Source organism: Crocodylus porosus, unplaced genomic scaffold, assembly GCF_001723895.1.
Source record: "Crocodylus porosus isolate Cpor-Errol unplaced genomic scaffold, CroPor_comp1, whole genome shotgun sequence".
Lineage (NCBI taxonomy): Eukaryota > Metazoa > Chordata > Crocodylia > Crocodylidae > Crocodylus > Crocodylus porosus.
The window spans coordinates 83,256,462-83,274,852 of NW_017728949.1; the positions used below are offsets into that span (position 1 = coordinate 83,256,462).

Consider the following 18,391-nt stretch of genomic DNA (forward strand, 5'->3'; position numbering starts at 1 on the left):
CCAGGTTCATGAGTCCAGGCTACCCCTGCACCAGCAAATAAGGCACAATTGGGATCTGATCCCCAATCCCAAAATGATGTGCCCTGCCATGCACATGTGGGAAGAATGCTGCCCTCGCTTTGAGCCTCGTGAGGTTCAGGGCTCACAGTGGTGGCAGTGTTCCCCACACTTCCCCACTGCAAGCCCCTCTGAGCTTCATCAGCTGTGGGGCTTGCAACCACAGGAGCCAGTGCAGGAGAAGCCCAGGATCATGATCCCAGGCTCTCCCTGCACCGTCAATAAAGTGTGATGGGATCTAGTGTACGATACACACAATTACTTGTGTTCCTGCCATGCCTCATGTGTATGGCAGGAGGTGTGATTGTGGGATTGTGCATAATATCCCTTTGCGCTTTCACCTGCACATGGAGAGGGATTATATATGTATATATATATTATACACACACACACACACAGATTCACACACACACATATATATATTATGAATCTTGAAATCAATGCTTGTTATATATGGTATAATAACATCTGAAAGGGGTCCAAGAAGAACTGTTTTTCCCTTATCCCAAAGAAGATTATTTCATGATCTTTAAGAGATACCAAATAAAAACATCCTGAGAAACCATATGATTTAGAATAAGGAATGAAAATATGAACACCACGTTTTGCATTGTATTAGTGTTAATATCGTAAATACTATTGGCTTGTTTTAGGTCATTCAGGGCATGAACCTGTTTTCACTTAGGTATTTGCCATATCTTTGTTTGGTTTCACTGGCACAGGATCTGGCCTTTAACGCCTTGTAATTGTTCCCCAAATTTCTGAGACAATTAGCTGTCTCCTAGAAAAGCTTACGCTTCTCTGAACTAGTTAGTATCTAAGGTGCTACTGTACCTTGCCTTCTCCCTGAAGCAGCAGTTGATATTGTAAAGGAATGTAGCTTTAGGGCTTGACTGTAATGTAAAAGAAACTGCATTACAGGTTCTGTTTACAATACTGTTGGTCTCTCATACAATCAAAGCAGAATTTTGTCTTTAGTTTAGACAGGATCTCCAAACTGTGCTGTCTAGGGACAAAGTGAAGTATCTACATTAAACAACTGATTTGGGGATAACCAGATAACTGGATAACCAGATCTCTGATCTTATTTTTTTGTAGTGTAGAGCAGCTTCAGGGACATCAAGACCCTGTTGGCAAGTGACCCTTAAATACATCTTTGGTTTGGATGAAGGGACTTGTTCGCCACTGTTATGTCCTCCAGTTCTCAGTTTCAGTGCTCCTTATTTATGTATGTTTGCCTCCTCTTTAACACACTTGCAATAGCCTTTCTTTAGCTCACTGCACTTCAGCCTCTTATCTTGTATAAGATTATGAATGTTTGGGACTAAGATGCATCAGGAGATGTTGCCAGGGGTTATTTGGGGTCAAAAGCAGGTTAGCATTATGTTTTATGGCAGTCTTTAAAAAACTAACTATGCTACAACTCAAGTTCAAGTACTGATTCAGGTTGTGCACTTTTTCTGACTTGTTCAATTTTAGGTATGATACAAACAATCCACAAAACTATTATACATTATATTTTAAATGTCTGCCTGGCTCCTTTACTAAATTATCACAATATAATATGTCTTTAATGTGTAGCAGGTTTATTATTTATGGTGCTATTAACTCCTTAATCACAGCATAAATGCATCTTGTGGCAGAACCCTAAAAAATCCTCCCACCCACATTAAAAAAAATAATAAAAGCACACAAAAATAACTACCTGCTTTTGAAATTTTAGACTATAAACAAATGTAGATTACATAATATAATTTTAATGCAGGATCTGAAATCTGCAAAAATGTCTCTTTAAGTAGGACATTTATCCTGCTGACTTTTGTAGAAAAACTTGCTTACTTACAACATCTTAGCCAATGTGAGAAGAAAGTAATTAGGAACAGTCAACATGGATTCACCAAGGCTAAGTCATACCTGACGACCCTGATTGCATTCAATCATGGCTGGCTGTGTGAATGTGAGAAGAGCAGTGGACACAATATACCTTGATTTTAGGAAGGCTTTTGATAGTCTCCCATAACATTTTTTCAAGCACGCTTAGGAAGTACAGGTTGGATGAATGGACTTTAGGTGCATAGAAAACTGGCTGGATCATCATACTCAGAGGATAGTAATCAAAGGCTCAATGTCTACTTGGCAACCGGTATCAAGTGGAGTGCCCCAGGAGTCAGTTCTGAGGCTAGTTTTGGTCAATTTCTTCATCAATGGCCTGGAAGATGGGATGAAGTGCATCCTCAGCAAGTTTGCAGATAATACCAAAATGGGGGAGTAGTAGATATGTTAGAGGGTAGGGCTAGGATTAAAAAAGACCTTGACAAATTGGATTGAACCAAAAAAAATCTCATAAAGTTCAATAAGGACAAGTGCGAAGTCCTGCACTTAGAATGGGACAATCCCACGCACCAATACAGGCTGGGGACTAACTGGCTAGACAGCCAGGGATCTGGGGGTTACAGTGGACAATAAGCTAAATATTAGCCAGCAGTGTGCCCCTGTTGCAAAGGCTAATGGCATACTGGGCTGCAGTAGTAGGAGCATTGCCAGCAGATCAAGGAAAGTGATTCTTCCCCTCTATTCAGCACTGGTGAGGCCACATCTAAAGTACTGTGTTCAGTTTTGGGCCCTGCACTATGGCAAGGATGTGGACAAACTGGAGAGCGTTCATCTGAGGACAATGAAAATGGTGAGGGGGCTAGAGGATGTGACTTCTGAGGAAAGACTGAGGGAACTGGGCTTATTTAGACAAGAGAAGAGGAGACACAGGGGACTTAATAGCAGCCTTCAACTACCTGAAGGATGGTTCAAAAGAGGATGGAGCTGGACTGTTCTCAGTGCTGACAAGTGACAGAACAAGGATCAATGTTGTCAAGTTCCAGCAAGGGAAGTTAGGTTAGATATCAGGACAACTTTTGGCACAAGGAGGATAGTAAAAGCACTGGAACAGGTTACTCAGAGAAGTTGTGTAACCTTGCAGGTTTTACAAAAATCCTTGGAGGTTTCTAAGGCCTAAACAAAGCTTTGCCTGGGATAATGTATTTGGGGATGGTCCTCCTCTGAGCAGGGGGTTGGGCTAGATGACCTTCTCAGGTCCCTTCCATCCCTAATTTTCTTTGAGTCTTTGATCTTCAGCCAGGTCTCCACAGCAAAGTTCATATTTTAACTAAAGAAAGAAATAAAACAAAACAAAACAAAATCCCTTCTATCCTGTTGTGACAGGGGCAGGTTTTCATGCCTGGTGCAAGCACCGGCCTTCCCCCAGTCTACATGTCAGCCACCCACCTCACTCTCCTGCCACACCTTGGTATAATAATATTGATGAGATAATTGGGCAGGAGGCTGCCCATTATACACTCTGATATTGTGAGGGCTACCCACAGCTCCGTTTCACCCCTACACAGCAGCCCAAGCCTCACAGATAGTATCTCAGACAGCTAACTCAACCATCCCCTTTGCCTATTAGCTGTAGCCCCTTCCCTGGGACCTTCGGCTTTCCTTTAAGCCCTGGTCCCATCTCAGACCAGTCAGATCCCCGAGCTTCTTTGGTCTATATGGGTGTCCCTCGCAGTGGGCCCCTGGCTCTTTGGACCCCTATCTGGGTCCTGGCCCCAGCATTGACCAGTTGGGTCCCTCGATTAGGTATAAGCCTTCTGCCTGCACTCAGGGATCAGGGTCCCCCATTCCTGGCTCAGGTGCTTCACAAATTGTGCCTGGCCCCATGGGGTCACTCACTGTGGCAGGGTGTCTGCTACTTTAAGGGCCTGCACCAAGCTGCCAGCAGGTGTCTGCTGCCATTTTAAATCCCTGGCTGCCTTTATAACTGGATTAGTTCCCTGGCAGAGGAGGCAGCAACTTCACCTGGCTACAGGGCCGCTGGTATCATCCTGGAGGTAAGGGAGGAGCTGTAGGGGATGGTTAGGAGGCTCCTGGTCCTGGGCATGACCTAAAACTGCACCCTGACAGGAGTGAGTGACCTGGTGGTGCTCTCAGTGGCGCAAGAGCCCCCAGGAAATGCCAGGCTAGTGACCACCCCAGTGAAAGGCAAGTAGGGGCACCTTAACCCCAGCCCTCACCTTTGGGTGGGTAGAGAGTGACATCTATAGCCAAGCACAATGACCTCCTGCTCCAGGGAGGGGAGTCAGAGTCTCTGTGAGACCCTGGAGCACCATTCATGGTGTGTGCGAGGAGAATAAGATCAAAGGGAGGAGTAGAGACCAGATAAGCTTCAGGAAGTGCCTGAGCTAGTTGGGGAGAGACCCTGCAGGGCCAGGCACGCTCCCCGAGCACCTGAGCTGGGAATGAGGGAACCCCACTCCATAAGCTCAGGCAGGAGGCAAAGACCCTGTTGAGGGACTCGACTGGTCAATGCTGGGGCCAGGACCTAAGGGTCAAAAGTGCCAGGGACCCACCATGAGGGACACCCCATGATAAGCGCAGAAGCTCGGGGTCCCAACTGGGCCTGAGATGGGGCCAGGGCTTATGGAAGCCGAAGGTCCCCACAGTTGGGAGCCACAGCTAATATGGTGAAGGTGAAGGTTCAGCTAACAGTCTGAGATGCCACCTGCAAGGTTTGGGCCATGGTGTAGGGGAGGTATGGAGCTGCGGACACCCCCCTAATATCAGGGTGCAACAGTTGGCAGCCTCTCGCCTTAATTAACAACTTATTAATTACCACCAAGGCGTGGCAGGTAAGATAGGCAGGCAGCATGTGCAGAGGCAGGTGGGGAGCTAGCTGCAGCTACTGAGGGATGTCCACCTCACCACACACACCCCAGCAGGCTCAGGTGCTTCAAGAAGCTTACCTGGCCTTCCCTGGATGAGATGGATCATATAATCCTCCCCAACCTGAAGGTGAGGGCTGGGGTTAAAGTGCCCCTACCCACCTTTCACTGGGGTGGTAACTGGCCTGGCATTTTCCTGGGGTTCCTACACCACTGGGAGCCCCACCAGACCACTCATTCCTGGCAGGGTGCAGTTTTAGGTCATAGACACTAGAAGTGTCCCTTGCCATTCTAGCCCTAGCACAGTAGCCTGGGTCCTCCTTGCAAGCAGCTGTTCCCTTCATACCTTACTTTCTCCTCTCTCTTATTTCCTCTTCTGGGAGCTTTTAAAGATCCTGGTGGATAATCCCTAATCACCCAAATACCCAGCAGCTGGGTTTTGCTAACAGGGTTGACTATTCCTCTTTAAAGAAATAGATCACCCTATTGCAGTCTCCTCTTATTTCATTCACAAAAAGCCAAATATGATGATAACTAGTTGCAAGTAGAGGAAGGGAAAGCTCCATCTATACCACAATAACAAATGAGTGAAAGATTTGGTTATATTGTTTTGTACCCATCCAAGTTGCAGTTTAAGCAGACCTAAAGCTTTGACATTTTTGTTTTATACCTACACAAGACTGCTCCAGAAAACAGCTGTGTTACAACCTGGATATGATGGGTAGGAATCACTACAGAACAAGAAGGAAAAAATTACTAATTTTTAATGTATCCTAATTTAGTGAGATTAAACAAAGCAGACCAAGAAAAGTTAATACTGGTACTGTATTCATGTTTTTACCTTTCTCTGTCTTTAAATGCTTGTTCAGCCATTAATTTCTTTAGTTCTGCCAGGCACAGAAGATCCTTCTCTTCTAGTTCTTGCCATTTTTGTTGTTTCTCAGCCCAATACTTTCTCACCTAAAGTTTGAATGAATGCAGTATACAAATTAAAATAGCAGTTACTTATAAACAAAAAAGAGAATTATCAATGCGAAAAGATTGAAGAGTTAGAAAAAAATTTGACATGTTGTTTACTTTGTAATGTATGTTTATTTTAGTATAGCATATTGCTTATGTTGATAGGAAACAAGAACAAGTCACATTCTAATGATTCAAGGTGCAAAAATTGGTTTTGAGAAGAAACAGCATGTGAACCACAAAAATTGAATGAAACAATTATTGACTAGAATGTATTGTACTGTCCTTTCTCTTTCCATTCTACCCAACAACAGCAAGTACAGAGAACAAGCAAGCAAAACAATTGTCAATTAGGACACTTCTTTCCAGTTAGAAACAACAGTAACTCCAAATGTCAAGAGCAGAAACGCCACACACAGGATAGGACAAGACAGGATAGCATAGGGTAAGATAGGAGGAAAGAAGTGGGAATGATGACACACACAACTGACTGTGAATTATTTTCCTTTCTTATTTTCCTCTTCTCCTGTCTCACTCAGTAACAGTGATTACAAAAAATAGGTGTTACAGGAATAACCAAATGAGCTGCATGGCTTTATTTCAGATGCTGGGAATGCCAGAGCTGCCCTCACTGACATTGCTTTTGGTGTGACAGGAAATGCCAAATGAAGGTGTGAGTTATGAATAGGTAAAAGTTTTACAAATTCAGTGACCCTGAAAATTGTCATGCTGCTTACTGAATGTCAGTTAATAACTTTCAACAGATACTTTTGTCCCGATCAAACGCTAAGAGGAAAATGTCTTTAATTCACAGTAGTCCTTATGGCCTACAGTCCCTAGTTGTATTATCCCTCTAGACAACTAAACTGAATAGCTTTTATAAAACTTTGAATGAGAGGAAAGTAAAAATTTAGGAACTCTGTGACATCTAAGGAATGAAGTCTCTTTGTTACAACGAAGAAGGTTCAAGATACCATATAAATAAAACAGCAGGTCAATAAAACAAAATTCCAAATTCTTCTCTTGAATTAACTCAAGAGAATCCAAGTCTTTTAAACTCAGAGCAGTTCTTTGAAGATAAGAAGAAGGAATCAGAAGCAAACTTAATCTTAACAGTCTGCAGCATGGGATGACCTCAATTAAATACACTATCTTAAGGTAAAATACCTTCTGAGATATATCTCCCAAAAATCTGAATGGGAACTCGCGCTAAACGAAGGCACTCACAAGTTACTGACCAGTTCTTAGGTCTGTGAAAGATATGAATAAAGCTCTTCATCAGAGGGAAGAGAACAAATTGCTTTACCTTTGAAGGGACTACAGATATTTGAGATGAGCCTGGAAAGAGTTGACATACAGACACTGAAAAACGTTTTTAAAAGTTATAGCATGGTCTCTTAATTCCTGCTACTTATGCAATAAAAAGGCTGCATTAGAAGTCTTCAATTTGAGGTAGGCAGCTGAGGTAGGGATGGCTGCAGGAGAATAAGTAGTCAGAGAAAGCAAAAAGATAGGCTATAGGATAGCAAAATAGCTGCTTAGGAGCTAGCTGCAAGACAATAGCACAGAGTCCCAGGCAAGTAGGAAGGCAGGGCACTGGCAGAAGTGACATTTTGTCATGCAGTTGGACCCTTTAAAGTGCTCTACAGCTGTGCCCTGACAGAAGTACCTACCTGCAGAGTGCTTTAAAAGTGTCTGATTGCATGACAAATGAACCTTCATTACATAAGGGTTCAGATGAAGGCGCTCCAAAGCGGAATGCTTTCAATTAGCTTCTGTCAGTGCATGCTGGGACCAGGGTTGGGCTGATGCAGCCCGCAGCCCTGGTGTTGTCTTCAAGATGGGAGGCGGGAAGGGAGAGGAGGGAGTTTGGTCTGGGGTTTGCCCAGCTTGCACTTGGGGAGAGGCAGTGGATTGGAGCCCTCCCACCTCAGGAGAGCTCCAATCCACCCCACCCCACCCCACCCTCCAATGCAGGCTAGGCAAACCCCAGACCAAAATCCCTCCCCTTCCTTCCCCCCCCATCTTGAAGACAGCAGCAGAGCTGGGATAAGGGGGTAGGGCTAGGGGACAGAGGCTGCAGACATGCAGCCAGCTCAAAACTGGAGCTCGATCCCCCAACCCCCCAGTCCCAACAGAGAACATCTGTTGGGACGGGGGGCAGGGAATCACTGTAAGTCATTGTGCTTCCTGTACAGCACTATGAGTTACAACAGGGAACTGCATGTCTGTCAGCATCCACAAAGTGCAACAAACTTTGGGCAGGGCTTATTAAGCTGAGGGCACACACCTGCAACTGGTCAAGGGATCACCAGACTGGAAGAGGTAGAGCCTTGGCAGATAAAAGCTCAGGACCCAGGCTCTCCATGTGGAAAAAAAAATCTGGCACAGAGCTAAAAGACAGTTGGAACTGTGAGTGGGCCCAGGAGGGCCAGGGCTGGGAGAAGCCAGCTAAACAAGGTAGGAGCTGAGGAAAGTCTGGAGAGAAGCATCTGGCTCAACTGATGGTGTTTAGGGTTTTGATTACTGTAGGCTTTTAGACTAGAGGACTGGATTGTGGCTGTAGGTGTGGACAGGGGACCATGCATCAGGGTGCTTATGGTGCTCTGTGCCCTGCAAGAAGCAGGGTTGCAACTTGGCTAAGGCTGAGAGAGCTGAAGCCTCAATAAATATGGGCTGAAGCTGAAATAGTTGAAGCCAAGACAGAAGAGTTGAAGCCCTAGAGAAGCTGAAGCCATGACAGGGCCAGAACCCATGGAAGAGGCTGAGGCTTAGAGGGCCAAAGGTGACAGCCAGAGGAAGGGGGCCAAAGTTGTAAAGGGCAAAACCTGAACAAAAGGGATAAGATTTACTAACTGATGGTAACTGACATTTATGAAGCATGGATGTGGATATGGGAGGCCACAATTAATGCTCTTAAAGCAATTTAGTGCCTTAAGGCACAGAAAGAGCCACGGGTGGTGCCTAAAGGGCAGGGTAAGGGCCAGAAGGGCACAGAATAATTGGGTAGCAGATTAAGGGTCCAGAGAGCAACCAGTAGGACCATGAGTTTGGTTAGGTGAATTAAAGGCAAGTTGGTGGTAGCCTCCCAATTCATATAGATCAAGGTGTGGTAGGAGAAATAGTGGAGGAGTACACTGAGGATCTGGAGTGGGGCAGGTTTTATGTGGTCACCAGGGAGTGCCACAGCCAACCTCAGAGGCCAGACCTGCTATAAGGTACCTTGCATCTAAGACCTATTAAGGGTCAATAGAAGTTAAGTTATATCTGTAGTGTAGTCACTACAGTACACTGCTGTCAAAAGAGTTTTACCCATGCTGCTTCAGCTACTAATAGTGGTCTCATTATAAAAAAACAGAGCTCCATACAAGCTAAATGCCTAAAGTGTTCAGCCTGCTTTTTCAGGTGTGTTTTGCTGCTATGGCTACAATGCTAGCAGTATTCATGCTAGTTAGCATAAGGTTATCTTGGGCATTTCTACACTACTCTGCAATCACAACACTGAATCCAAGGCAGGCTGTCTAGGCTACTAGTCATGTAAGCCCCTTTGTAACTTTACCTTTCAGCTGCAATCACTAAAAGTCTTGGCCATCATCCTCTCAGAAGAAACTATTCAATTTACTTGGCACTCAATCATGTTGGAAGGGGCAGCTGATTCTAAATTCCTTTCCTAGACAACATAGCAGCAAATGCTAAAAAAATGAGTGCATGTAGCGGCATAAGAAACAGAGTTGGTGCCCAGGGCAAACCTTGTAGTGGGGAGGGAAGGGCTGGTGCTTAGTTCCAACAGTGGGAGCAGAGGGGCATGTAAATTATGAAAGCAGGGGGATGGGTGCAGGTTGTAAATTATGAGAGCAGGGGAAGGGGTTCAAGTTCTCAGAATTAAGGAGGGAGATGCATGGTTCTGAGAGTTAGGGGAGCATGGGCGGGACTCGCAGCAGGTTTAACTATGCCAGGACCTCCTGAACAGTTCCTTGTCTGAGCTGCTGCCTCCACGTGCTCTGCCCATCCCAATTGTTGTTCTTCAAGCAGCAGCTGGAGACTGTTTTGGAGCTCCCAGTACAGCTATGCTGTCCACTGGGTATGTATTCCACTGGGGTGGGGGGCAATTATGGCACCCTCCTAACCTGGTATCCAGGGTAGGTGCTTCTTTTTGCCCACTTCTACATATGCTACAGAGTATATTTGTGCACATGCACTTCCCTTACAAACCATATACTATTGTGCAATGATAACACAACAACTCTTTCCTGATGGTGGAATTATCTGGCAGGTGATAATAACTGTCTTCAAGCAATTATTTGATCTGCAAACAACCACAGCACAGCTGATGAGTTTACTGAGCATCCTTCATTCAAGCTAAGTGAAAGGAACAATTAAATGTTTCCTTATGTAGTGGGAAAGGCAAGGATTTTTTAGGGTGATATCTTTTATTAGACCACCTATGTAGCTGGGTTAAAGTTAGACAAGATTTCAAATGTAAGACATTTTTCATCATGCCTCTGATCTCTTTACATAGTGTTTAACTGGAAACAATAAGAAGTCACAAACTAAGGCACTCAGCTATATGACTGAGCAAATTTAAGCATGTGGAACTGATTGTAAATTCAGGATATTGACTGGTTGCAGCAGCCTGGTGTGTCTACGTCTATGATCATCAAAAAGCAAGAAGCATGACTCTGGAAGGAAGCCAAAGACAGAATTATTTTTAGGCACAGTACTTGTTGGAAAGGCAGAGTTGAATTGTTGAGCAAAGAAACTACATGTTATTGCTTGTTCCTTTGGGCTAGAGATGGATATTCAAAAAACTGGGGCCTGAATTGATTCAATCTTTGCAGGTCAGTCTAACCTGCTTATGTTGAACTGATCTGCAATTGTATAGGCATTCCCTCTGGATGAAGGAAATGCTGGCACATGCCTGCAGTTGCTCAGGTGAGGAGCCAGTTCATGCTCCCTGACACCATGATAGAGGCTGCTGCCCCCATCATGGTCGCTCCCCACTCACTGCTCCAGCAGCCAGGTGGGGGCAGGGCCAGAGGCTGGCCAGCAGAGCCTGTTGGGTGGGGGACAGAGAGCAGGGTTATTCCCCACCTCTCCCCCCAGGGTACCGCAACATGGTCTGCCCTCCCCAGCCACCACTACCTCCATTTGCTCTGTGCCCAGGGTGGAGTAAGGGTGTCCCCTCCCTCCAGTGTCTGGCAGAAGGGGCTTATTCCACCATTTGCCCCGGGCACAGAGTGGTGACAGCAATGGTTCAGGTGGAGAGGCCCCACTGTGGTCACACAAGAGAATAACTCCTGCCCCCCTGCCTAAGGGGCTCTGCTGGCTTGTCTTCGGTCCCACCCCTGCCTGGCCACTGAAGTGGCAAGGCGGGAGTGAGCAGGATGAGGGGAGCAGCCCCTGTCATGGTGTGAGGGAGTGCAAGCCTCTTTCCAGCAGAGGGGAGCCCTGGTGCTGTTACACTCAGTCCGGCACAGCTCTGCCCACTCTGCAGCACAGTCCCCCACCAGGAAAAGGCTCATGCTCCCTGACACCATAACAGGGGCTGCTGCTCCCATCAAGGGCCCTGCCCCCTTGCCGATGCAGTAGTGGGGATGGGGTGCAGTCAGAGACCAGGAAGCAGAGCCCCTTAGGTGGAGGGCAGGAAGGGTGGTTATTTCCCCTCCCTCTGGCATCTGGCAGAGGGGGCAGTAGGGAGCTTATTCCACCATTTGCCCCAAATAGGGAGTGAGCAGCAGGGGTCAGTGCGGGCAGACCCAGCCGTGGTCCCCCAGGTGTAGTAGGGGTAGAGGGGAGAATAACCCCCTCCCTGTCCCCTCTGCCTCGGGGGCCATGCTAGCCAGTGTTTGGCTGCACCTAGCCCTGCCACTGCAGCAGCAAGGCAGAGCCTGCAGACCCAGCTTAGGTCCCTGCCCATGGGAAAGGGAGGGGGGAATTAAACCCCTCCCTGGACAGTTCAGTCAAGGCTACTGCCCAGGCTGACCATGCCCCTGTCACTGGAGCAGCCAGCACAGAGAAGTGCAGATCTGTGCTGGTGGGACAGGGGAGGGAAGGGGGGAATAAACTTCTTCCCTGCTCCCCTCTGGGCCAGTGCCTGGCCAAACCTATGCCCCTGCCTGTTGCTTCTCAGTCTGGGGAGCAGAGGGGCAGGGCCAGCCCTGCTCAGCTACAGCAGAGCGGCCAGCCCAGAGAGCATGTTGGGATGCTGCGGGACTCTGATTTAACTTAAACCAAGAAGGGGTTTGTGACAGAATTGCATAAACTGTTTTAAACTCAATCAGTTATGTGTGATACTACATTCAGGGGCGATGCATAGGGGATGCACGTGGGTGCACGTGCACCCGCTGCGCATGGCAGTGCACCCCCTGCAAAAAGGCACCGCTGATACTGTCAGCAGCACCTGTGGGTGGTCGCTGCACACCACCCCACTGCCAATGGCATCTGCAGGCAGTCCATGATTGCCCCTGGCCACCGCCAGGAGTGGCACCTGCAGGTGGTTGCCAACCTGAGTTCAGTGCTCGCCACCCCCACCCCCACCGCCGACAGTGCCGGCTGCATCTGCGGGAGCTCCCGACTCACCGCCAACAGGCTCCTGTCGCTGCACTCCCGCCATCACTGGCACAGCCGTGCCTCCCCCCAACCACCAGGGGATCACACTGTTCATGACTACATTCAACCAGGCTTATCTCAAACTGGTATCAGCCATTTTCAAACTGGTTTATGTGCAGTGACTGTTCTATGACAGGTTTAAACCAGTTTCTGAACACTTAAACCAGTGTACGCATAATGTCTGTCCCTAGCTTTGGGCACATATTTTGTATATACTTGTTGTAAATTAACAATCTTGTAGCAAACAAATATCTGAATCTTGTAATCAATTTCTTGTAATGGAAGCAATCCTAATAATCAGCTAATTTCTGGGACCCAAAAGGCAACAAGAAAAACTAAGGCCAAGGTAGCAGGATGGGGACATAGATTGTTCAACCTCTTGATGTCTAGGTCAGAAAAGCACTGGGCCTCTGAAATAAGAGAGACCTACAACAAGTCAGTAACATTACTAGGGATGGGTGAGAGGGGCATCTGTGCCAGGTGCTAAATTAGGAGGGGCATCAGAATGGGTCCCCACCCCTGTAGAGTCTGTGTCCTGGCAGCATGCCCATGGTGGGGCACACAGCAGCAGCAGCAGCAGCAGCTCAGCCAGGGACTGTTTAGAAGTTCCTGGCATGAGTAGTACTGCTTTCTCATGCCACTTCCTGATCCCACACATGGTTTGCCCTGAGTGCCAACTCTGCTTGCTGTGCTACTGGTTAGGTATTCAGGTACTACAGTGAGATGGTGGTAAAAGAACCTGTATAGAATAGAACAGTTCCTGAGAGTCACTGAAACTCGTAAACTATGCCTTCAATGCAAAAAAAGGTCCGTTTTAAAGGGCAAGATAACTTACATCCAATAGTTACCCTTCTGTAAAGTACTAAAGGAGGAATTATATGTAACTTTCACCACAAGACTGCTAGGTAAAGTCAACAGTATCCCATTACCTATAGTTGACATTTTCTAGTTTCCCCTCATGATACAATTACAGAGTCTTGTCTCCACTAGAATTTTACATTGGGACAGCCAAGACAAAAGTTATCCCACCTTGAATATACATCTTTTTGACAGTAAAACAAGCCATAAACCTTACAGAGCCTCTTTCTGTGGAGGAATCAAAAGACTGGCTGCCAAACTGACTAAACAAACAAAAGGGACATGAAATCCTGTACAGAAATTAAATCTAGCCTTATGAATAGAACTTGGCCCTATGTAGGAGATGGATTGATTCAGGAGCAGAGATACAGGTTAGGTTTAGTGGGGAGGATGGGTATTTCCTGTTCATTTTCCAGAAATTTCTATCATGTTAAACTCATTTTGGCTGTGAGCTAAATGTAGAAACTGTGGGATTTCTCTTTGTTACCCTTCCTCTTGCTCTTATCCTCTTCCATATTTCTTAATCTCTCTACACATACCTTTTCCTTCTTTTATGTGAAGGAACTAGAAGAAAAAGAAAGAAAGAAACACTCCATACTTCCAGGTCAGGAGGCAAAGAAATTTGGAAGTAAATAGATTGGTGCTTTTGTACTTCAATAGCCTTGACTGACAGATCTTTTGCCTCCCTGATCTTAATAGGCTATTATGTTCTCTGCAATTGCTGGCTTGAATAGAAGAACAAACTATAAAAGAGTGCTAATAAAAAATGCTTCTAGCAAAATACAGAAACGTATTATCTTTAGGGCTAACAATCTACTTGTTGAAAAAAAGGGTTTTGTGATGTCATGGATCTGCAATTTTAAAAAGTGACTACTTCAAAAATCATGATGTTACTGTATTTATTATAATTCCAAGATGAAACACTTATGACAAAATTAGGGTTATAAATACGTTCCTATAATTCAAAGAAAAAACACTAATAGAATATGGCAATTTAATATTATAAAGAAGAATATAAAATCATTGCTCAGACATGCAAGGATGAAATTAGGAAGGCCAAGCACAATTGGATTTGCAGCTAGCAAGGGATGTGAAGGGGAACAAAAAGAGTTTCTACAAGCATGTCAATAAGCAAGAGGAGGATCAGGGAAAGTGTGGGTCCCTGACTGAATGGGGGAGGCAACCTTGTGACAGAGGATGCAAAAAAGGCCCATGTGCTCAATGACTTTTTGCCTCAGTCTTCACAGGGAGCAGCCAGCAATGGCAAAAGAACTGGTTAAAGACTGTTTAGAGAAGTTGGAAGTGTACAAGTCCATGGAGCTGGATGGGATGCACCTAAGAGTGCTGAGGGAGTTGGCAGATAGCTCTGCAATCTCACTGGCCATCATCTTTGAAAATTCATGGCAATCAGGAGAGGTCTTGAATGATTGGAAAAGGGGAAATATATTCTTTTTATTTTAAGAAAGGGAAGAAGGAGGATCCAGGGAACTACAGTACCATCAGCGTCACTTCAGTCTCTGAAAAAAATTATGGAGCAGTTCCTTAAGGAAACCATTTCTTAGCACTTGGAGGAAAAGAAGGTGATTAGGAACAATTAGCATGGATTCACCAGGGGCAAGTCATGCCTGACCTACCTGATTGCCTTCTATGATGAGATGATTGGCTTTGTGGATGAGGGAAGATGGATGGATGTGGTATACCCTAATTTTTTAGCAAGGTTTTTGATACAGTTTCCCACAACATTCTTGCAGATGAGCTAAGGAAGTATGGGCTAGATGAATGGATAGAAAACTGTAATCAATGGCTCGATATCTAGTTAGCAGCTGGTATCAAGTGGAGTGCCCCAGAGGTTGGTCCTGGGGCTGGTTTTGTTCAGTGTCTTCATCAATGACCTGGAAGATGGACAAGAGTGCACCTTCAGCAAGTCTGAAGATCACACCAAGCTGGGGGAGTAGTAGATATGCTGGAGAGTACAGCTAGGATTCAGAGTGATTTAGACAAGTTGGAGGATTGAGCCAAAAGGAATCTCATGAGGCTCAACAAGGACAACTGCAAAGCGCTGCACTTAGGACAGAACAATCCCATGCACTGGTACAGGCTGGGGGCTGACTGGCTGGGCAGCAGCTCTCAAGAAAAGGACCTGGGGATTACAGTGGACAATAAGCTGAATATGAGTCAGCAGTGTGTCCCTGTTGCCAAAGAGGCTAATGGCATACTGGGTTGCAATGGTAGGTATGTTGCCAGTAGGTCAAGCAAATCTTGAAGGGATTAGTTGCCTCTGTTCAGAACGAGTGAGGCCACATCTGGAGTACTGTGTTCACATTTGGGCCTCCCACTACAGAAAAGATGTGGACAAATTGGAGAAAATCCAGCAGAGGACAACAGAAATGGTGAGGGGGCTGGAGGATGTGACTTCTGAGGAAAGACTGAGGGAACTGGGCTTATTTAGACTAGAGAAGAGGAGACAGAGGGGACTTAATAGCAGCCTTCAACTACCTGAAGGATGGTTCAAAAGAGGGTGGAGCTGGACTGTTCTTAGTGGTGGCAGATGACAGAACAAGGAGTGGTCTGAAGTTGCAGCAAGGGAAGTTTAGGTTAGGAAAGTTTAGGTTAGATATTAGAAAATTCTCACTAGGACGGTAGTAAAACACTGGAACAGGTTATCCAGAGAGGTAGGAGAAGCTCCTTCTTTGGAGGTTTTCAAGACCCGGTTAGACAAAGCTTTGGCTGGGATGATCTAGTTGGGGATGGTCTTGCTTTGAGCAGGTGGTTGGACTAGATGGACTCCTGAGGTCCCTTCCAACCTTAACTTTCTGTGATTCTAAAGCGTAAACATTAAGAAATCCAATGCACAGATTCACTTTAAGTAAAATCATTTTAAAAGAAGAAAATGTAGATTTAAGATACCCCAAATCCCATGTTAGATTTGTCATTCCATGTTAGAACTCTCTGTGTAAAGTTCATGTGTCTTATACTTTGGGGACCTATTTCACAGATGTTCACAGGAGCTTTTATCTGCAAATCTTCTCACTGAATTAACTATGCATCAGAGAAGTGCTTCTTTTCTACCTAAGGCAGTGGGAGTTTCAAAATTAGATTTCAGTGCAAGCAAGAGGTAAAGTCAACATAGCTTAGCAATTCCATAGAAAGAGATTCAAAAGAGTTCTGATCCTGGATCTTTGCAAAAGGAGCTTCATAAAATATCTCAAGAACTTGGGACAGATTAAAACTCAAAATGATTTTGATAAATTGAAGATGTGGACTGAAGTGAACAGGATAAAATTCAAGAAGGACAAGTGCAAACCAGTACAACTTGAATAACTGTGCAATTAATCAGGCAGCTGTTCTAAAGAAAAGAATCTGTGGGTTAGAGAGCAACACAAAATAAACATGAGTCAACAACGTTTTACCATTGTGTGTGTATATATTTATATATATTTAAAAGTAGATATCATCCCAGAATATATAAACAGAAATGTTCTGTGTTAGATGTGAAATGAACCTTCTACTTTCCTCAGCTCTTATGCCCTCATTTAGTTTTATACATCATTCTTCAAGGAAAAAATCTAAAGAAGAGCATGAAAAATTATCAAATGTCTAGAAAGAATGGCCTCGATAGAACAGTGAGAGAATTAGGTTGCTTAAGTTAAAGAAGAGAAAGAGGAAAGACATAACTGTAAGAGATTTAAGTGTGCTACTTCAACCTAAAGATTAGGGCCAAGTGCTGGGACTCTTATCAAACCAAGGATTAATGGTGGGAAATGAACCAAAGGTCTAGAGAGGATTTTGGAAAAATAGTCTCATACTCTCCAACATTAATGAAGGTATTTACTCAGAAAGGAATCAAGTGACCACCCCTTGCAATGAAATATCTATGAAATGGCCATAAAAGGTATATGGCCTTTAATTTAAATTTAGCTAATGAATCTAGAATTCATTAGTTACAGGTATTTGTAGTTCAGGATGCCAGCCTCCTCCCACCCCCCACCACTTCATCTCTGTAGACAAGCCCCTAGCTGCTGTGAGAGAATGGATTTTTCAAACAATGCTTGTACCTCAGTACTCCCAATTTCTAGCATTATAGGTTAAAATGTAATAACTAAGTATAACTTTATTTAGGACATTTTTACATGCAAATATGAAGGCAAGGACACCTATACAACTCTAATTTTAGAATATTTTTATTAAATATTACCTGACAAATTTATGTTATAAAATAAAATTTCTCCTATCGCATTAGTTGCTTTCCTTTATATAGTATTGCCCAAAGGAGAAATCACTATTCCTCATAAAATCTAATTAGGAGCCACAAGGCATAATTAAATATAATATTTGAATATGTTAAAAAAAATCTGTGACTGACATGGCATACTAGGTATGTCTGTATCATGTACTGTAACACTGTGTTGAGCAGGTCAAATACGATATCTGTTGATTTAATGTTTTACCCGTTCTCTGTTATGTGGGAACACTCAACATATCCAACAGTGCTACAGTCTGTGTAAAGTGGGAACGTTTCTTATACACCCTACTGATTACAGATTTTTTTTGCTACCATATGGTATATTCCCCGGAAAAAAGATTCACTCAGAAATAAAGGGAGCTCCCCTCTGGGATCAAGCAATGAGTGCTGACAATTGCAACACACAATTCCAATGCCACTGAACAGTCGTTTTGCCTGAATCACTTAAGGTGCAGGGAGTCTTGCATGACCCAGATTCTTATATGTTAAGAGTGATATTGCCAAAGGTCATTTGAATGCCCCCATCAAACCAAGCCTCTCTTCCTTTCCTTGTGGTTTTACTATCAACTACCACAACTAAAAACAAACCAGAAGTCAGAAAAAACTATAACAAAATAAACTATAACAAAATTATCAACAGATAAAAAACTTTAAGTGGATTGCTATTAAAGATGTGATGCATGCTATTCACTACATCTCTGATTCTTCCCATAAAGGTGGAGAAAATAAAAACTATATATCAAGAGCTCCAACAGCAACAATTTGGTAGTTAACCCCTCAGCAAAATCCGAGCGGTCTCACTCAGCAAAATCCAAGCGGTCACAAAGCTTTCTCTCGTGCGTGGATGACTTCTACCTGACTCAAGAAGTCTATGGGCCAACGAGAGGCAAAGCGCTGCTAGACCTAGTACTGGCTACGGGGACGACCTAATCGGCGACCTAGTGAT

General features: G+C 44.6%; 1 protein-coding gene across 3 annotated transcripts in view; it reads right to left on the reverse strand.

Annotated features, from left to right (window-relative positions):
- Nucleotides 1-18,391, reverse strand: part of CCDC148 (coiled-coil domain containing 148) — a 146,961-nt gene that overhangs the window by 24,202 nt on the left and 104,368 nt on the right. For all 3 annotated transcript variants that reach the window (XM_019554576.1, XM_019554577.1, XM_019554578.1), the window contains one exon: nt 5,617-5,735. In XM_019554576.1, coding sequence (XP_019410121.1) covers nt 5,617-5,735 — 119 coding nt within the window. The remainder of the gene's footprint in view (nt 1-5,616; nt 5,736-18,391) is intronic.